The following is a 5,503-nucleotide window of genomic DNA, read 5'->3' as shown; positions in this document are numbered from 1 at the left end:
TTCCTGTACTAGTTCTGAAGGCAAAAGGGGGTCCAACCTGGTAGCAAGGTGTAGCTAATAAAGTTGCTGGTGAGTGTATAACATTCACAAATAATGTTTCTTGTTCTGCACAAGTTTTGAATTTAAGGGGAACTAATTAGATTGGACTCAGTTGTATTTATACTTTGCCTTTTCAATTTACATGAAAGATTTAGGTTTTTAATGAAACATGTTTAACTTTAATTGTTGAAATACAAGTTCAAACTTTTCGCATATTCTTTTCACCTGTTGATCATACACATAGGTCAACAAACTTTTTGATATAAAAGTGGAAAAATTTAGCAACAAGACACTACAGTAGCCTACATAAAGAAGAAAAACAAAGAAACAAGAAAACATGAAATACTGTTTGTCCATAACTAATTTTTCTTTACATAAAATAAAGTGATAAAAAATGAGCTTTTCCATAGCTTCTCTTTTCTTTTCAGCTCCAGACAACAAAACAAACAAACAAACAAAAAAAAAAAAAAACAGTTCATTGTTCAAATGACTTCAGGTTAGCATTTCTCTTCATGTGTGGATCACGTTGAACTATTTTCACCAACAATTCCGAATTGATAAGTTATAGGAGTGTTGAATGGCTGATATGAGGCTAATTTACAGCAGTTCCTAATGTTTACCATCAAACATAATAAATAACAGAGTAAAAAATAAAGGATCTCAGTGTCGTCAGGCCACCGCAGGATGTTTCTCAGTCGTTATCATAGATGCAGTCTGAAACAAAAGTAAAAGTTAAAACGCATGTTTTTTCCCAATTGAGCAAAATTTTATTCAGGAAATTACTAAGATCTATTTAAAGCAATAAAACTGATATTTATTTGATATAACTGGAGGTCTGTGCAAAGACGTGAAAAAAGTTCATGTGTTTAAATAATACATCATTTATAATGGTTAATTGTGAATAGACCAAGATAACAAAACAAAACAAAACAAAACAAACAAAACAAAACAAAACAAAAAAGTAAAAAAAGGCCACTAGGTAGGAGTTAATAAGTTTGTAACTTTATTTCATAATAACAAGTCATTTTTATAATTTCATATTTGAACCTTTGCACAGAACTCCACTCAAAAAGATCTCTTCAACTTACCATCTCCTCCAATGTCATCGTAGATTTCTCCATCACTGTAAACAGAAGAAAAGAATTAGTGTAGTTATTCTTTAATACCTCACTAACACATTGCACGGTATGTGACTTTTACTTACTCAACAACATGGCTGGTTGAAACATAACCAACTGTAAAAAAAAAAAATAAAGATTTTAGCGTTAAGACAGGGATGATACAAATATAGTGTGACGGCCCTGCTGCTTAGTTAATTGCAGCCAGCTGCCACCAGTTTCCTTAATTGTGCTTCCTCACAGGTCTTCCTTAGGRGGCGTGGCCTGTGCTCCTTTTAAGCGCACACCTGGAGAGCAACAAGCAGAGCTGAATGTGGTGCTGTACTCAGAGCTGAATGCAGAGCTGCACGGTGAGCTGTGCTGAGCGCTGTGTGGCCAGAGCTGAGCTGTGTGGAGCTGCAGACTGAGCTGAGGAGAGCTGTGTGGCTGGTGACGGCTCTGAGGTTCAACRCTCTGTGGCTTATGTGGATTTTTCATGCTGCACCTATCCTGACGGTCTGCTGCTGCTACTCTCATCCGGCGTGCCTCACGGGAGAGAGGACACTGAAGCGCGAACGCAGAGGTGCACGGAGGACACGACGGTGGTCGAGGGAACCAGACCACAGACTTGCGCATAACAGGTGGAACGTAAACCTGGACCACAGACTTCAGAGGGTCCAGCTTGGTGAGAGATGTCCGGTGCATTCGGGAGCTACGGAGCTCCAAACCGGGCCAACAAACTCACCTAATCCTAGACAAAAACTTTAATAAATACCTTTTTAAGGTTTTAAACTGATTCCACCGTGTCGTGTCTTCACATATGTTATGGCTTTTGAGCCGGGTCGTAACAATAGGATAATAATGCCATCTTTTATTTCCCATGCATGAAACCACTGATAATTCATGATCATTAGCCGACACAAGGCAGTAAATGCTCACATTTGCCGTCCTCATTGCGACAGATCAGTTTGTTATCCTGCGCTCTGACAATGACGTCAAGCTTCTCTCCAGCTTTAACCGGCAGCTCCTTCCCGCTCCACTTCTTATTGTTGAGACTGGAAATGATGTTCACCTGGTACAGAACATGGATCTCCCCTTCATACTTTAAAAACAAACAAACAAACATAAATAAATAAATAAATAAATAAAAGCATTCTCTTAACACATCCCATCAGTCTGCTGTGGTAAAAAGCCAATTTATCAACAAAAACACAAGAGGGGAACGAACCTTGAACTTTTTCCTGAAGTCCTTCTCCTCTTTCTCAAACTTCTTCTGCTTCTTCAGATCCATTTCCTCTGCTTTGCTTTTGGCTTTCATGCCTGGGAGGCTTTCCATACAAACACATAAAGTTAGCGGACAAATTACTAAAAAGCTGAAATGAGAAATTTGGGACACATTTAAAAAAAAAAAAACGTTTTGTAGCACTGATGTAGTTTTACCTGCTAAGTGGGGGAAGGGGAGGTGCATTTTGACCGTCAACATCATCATATATTTCTTCATCAATCGCTGCGCCTGGCTTGTCTGACAAAATATAATAGAATTTATATATTAGTTAGAAAACTTTTAACTCTTTTAACTTTTATACACAGGCTCGAACCGTAGCATGTACCCCCACAACGTTTACATCAAAATGACCATTTTGGAAAGGAGATGTGTGCTATTACTCAACTTTTCAATTCAAATTACTATTGTGGAGAAATCTTTAAAAAAGGCATCATGTCCTAATGGTTTAAAACAAATAAAGTTAGTGTTACCTGAATTCCCATCTGCTGTAAACTGGCTGGGTGGAGGAACTCTGGAACAACAACAATAAGTTAGAAAATCCAGTTGGCACAACGTTACCAATGATTCATTAAATATGTTAACATTATCTTCAACAATCAAGTTCCTGAATTAGAGTTAGTATTCTTATTTTTTGTACCATGCAGTTATTAATCCATGCAACTTATTTTTGAGAGTTAGTAAACATGCACAACATCATCATTAGAGTTCAGCCTTTAAGACTCCAATCATCAAAGAGGAAGTTAATTCTCGAGTCTGATTAGTTCATTTTATACTGATCTGGGAAGAAGTCATTAAAATGTCTTTTTGTTTATGGCTGAAAATATTAGAGATTAACAACAGCGGAGAGAAGATCTTTTGGCCAGTCTTACTAAAATGAGTGTATTTTACTCTTTAGAGCTGGTAAAAAGTCTGTTTCGGTCGAACATCCGCAGGAAGCTTTGGGGCCTCACAAGCAAGGACTTGGACTCACTGGAACTGGAAAGYCACGCAAGAATGAAAAGATCGAAGGTTTCTATGTTGTTTTATTTCTGTCAATGTTTTTGAACATGCCCTTCCTTTGCAAGTGTTTCTTTTTTAAATTAAAGCATTCAAACATTCAATCATTCAGTGTGTACCTGACATCCAGATTTGGATTGTCCACATCATCATATATTTCCCCATCTTCTCCTGGGAGTGGGGGAAGGACAACTGTGGGCAAATGAATTGTAATAAGAGAGAATTCAAAACAAAAATATGATTTGATAGCAAAGTGAGATGTATTTACCTGATGGCCCTTTGGTCCCACTGGAGAAAAAGAGCAATTTAAATATAAACATAAAGAAAGTAACAGTGAAAGTAACAAATAAAAAGTTGTAAAATAGGATTTCTGGCACCTGTTGTCAGATGAGACCACATCGATGTCGTCATAAACCTCCGGATCGTACGCCTGCTGAGCTGATTGGTTCTTCAGGGAGTTGAAATCGATTTCCACTGAGGTTGTTTTAACATATCCAACTGTTCAGAAAATAAAAAAAGTTTAGATTATTGCCACAAACTTTTTCTTTAATGAATCATTTTAAAGTCAAAACAGCAGTTAATCAAAACAAAGTCGTAGAAGAAAAATTGTACACAAAAACATTTTTACCAACAAGTGATTTTTAAATATACTTTATATATTTGAATTCATTTGCAAACATACTTGATCCATCTTGGGATCTCGCCAACCATCTCCCCTCTGGATTCCCCTGAACACGGATTATATCCAGCTGATCTCCCTGCTTTACAGCCAGATCAGATTTCCCTCCTTTGTWGTCTGAGAGAGCCTTTCCTTTCTGAATGACCACCAGAGGTCCGGACAGCTAAAAGCCACAACCACACACAAAGTTAATACACTTCAATTAGCTCATTTTTTTTCTAATTCCAGGCAGAGAAGTTTGATTTCTGGTGCTCTCACTCACTTTGAACTTCTTCCTGGCGTCTTGTTCCTTCTTCTCTCGTTCTTTCTGCTCTTTCTTCGCAGCTTCCTGTCGCTTTTTCTCCTCTTTGTCGTCTTTCTTCTTTTCTTGGCTTTTCTCAGCTTCGTCATTCTTTTCCCTTTTGGGAATCACAAGCAATATGCAAAAGAAAAAAAAAACGTGTTAGACAACTGATTGTAAAATAAATATGAAAAGAACCCAGAGAGTATTGCTGCTCACCATCGCTCATCTAGATCCTCGTACATGTCTCCTTCCTCGTCGTCATCGATTTCATCCTGTAAGCAAAAYGTGAGCTAGCATCAGGACATAAAACATATTTTCTGTGTTTGATTGTACATGATCTTCATTTCCAGGAAAACTGAAAAGATTTTAAGAATCATGTTTTTTTTCCACTAAAATTCTTTATTTTGATCACACAACTTAAGGAGGAGTCATTCCCGTTTAATATAAATATTTAACTGTCTGGAAATGGAGAATATCATTCTGCTCTAGTATCTATGAAGATAAATATCAGACTGACTTTATCATTTTATTCAAACGTGAAACTTTCACTGCATTCTGCAACACTATTTTTACATGTGGGTCTTATTGTGGCTCTTAATGTGTGWCTAATTCAACATCTCTCACCTTTGGAGGTTTCTGACTTGGGTGAGCTGTAGAACAGAGAAAAAATGTTACACGTCAGTTTGATGTCTGTGAATAAATAAAGAGAGCTGCAAAAACATTACACTTATAACTTCAGGCTGTCGTTACAACAATTTACAGAAAGAGACTTTGAGATAGATTTGAGAAAATCAATGTATAACTTAACTTTGATGTTTCCTTTTACATTAAAATCTGAACGTGATACAAAGTTCATAGCTGTCTTATGTTTAYCTGTTTTTCTGGACTTAATATTTTAATAGACTCATGACTCGTTACTGAACCTGAGGGCAGAGGAGGAGGAGCCGGTCCATCAACATCATCGTAAACCTCTTCCTGGTGCCTGAGGAGCACAGTTTGGGTTTAGCTCTGTTAGTTTCACCTTAAAATTATAAAGTACAACGTGTGTATGTGTGTGTGTATGTGTGTGTGTGTGTGTGTGTGTGTGTGTGTGTGTGTGTGTGTGTGTGTGTGTGTGTGTGTGT

General features: G+C 37.4%; 1 protein-coding gene across 1 annotated transcript in view; it reads right to left on the bottom strand.

Annotated features, from left to right (window-relative positions):
* Positions 1-195: 195 nt before the first annotated feature.
* fyb1b (FYN binding protein 1 b) overlaps positions 196-5,503 on the bottom strand; it is a gene marked incomplete in the record, with an annotated part of 13,832 nt that continues 8,524 nt past the window's right edge. The window contains 16 exon segments of the mRNA XM_014003840.1: positions 196-753; positions 1,128-1,162; positions 1,244-1,274; positions 2,076-2,238; positions 2,365-2,464; positions 2,577-2,658; positions 2,892-2,932; positions 3,310-3,396; positions 3,537-3,609; positions 3,686-3,705; positions 3,795-3,915; positions 4,100-4,259; positions 4,359-4,494; positions 4,596-4,651; positions 5,004-5,029; positions 5,303-5,361. Of these exon segments, the coding sequence (XP_013859294.1) occupies positions 731-753; positions 1,128-1,162; positions 1,244-1,274; positions 2,076-2,238; positions 2,365-2,464; positions 2,577-2,658; positions 2,892-2,932; positions 3,310-3,396; positions 3,537-3,609; positions 3,686-3,705; positions 3,795-3,915; positions 4,100-4,259; positions 4,359-4,494; positions 4,596-4,651; positions 5,004-5,029; positions 5,303-5,361 (1,213 nt within the window).

The sequence above is a fragment of the Austrofundulus limnaeus genome, unplaced genomic scaffold (assembly GCF_001266775.1).
Source record: "Austrofundulus limnaeus strain Quisiro unplaced genomic scaffold, Austrofundulus_limnaeus-1.0 Scaffold20, whole genome shotgun sequence".
In the NCBI taxonomy this organism is placed as follows: domain Eukaryota; kingdom Metazoa; phylum Chordata; class Actinopteri; order Cyprinodontiformes; family Rivulidae; genus Austrofundulus; species Austrofundulus limnaeus.
The sequence above is the reverse complement of the archived record's forward strand: the minus strand, read 5'-3'. Positions and strand labels throughout refer to the sequence as shown.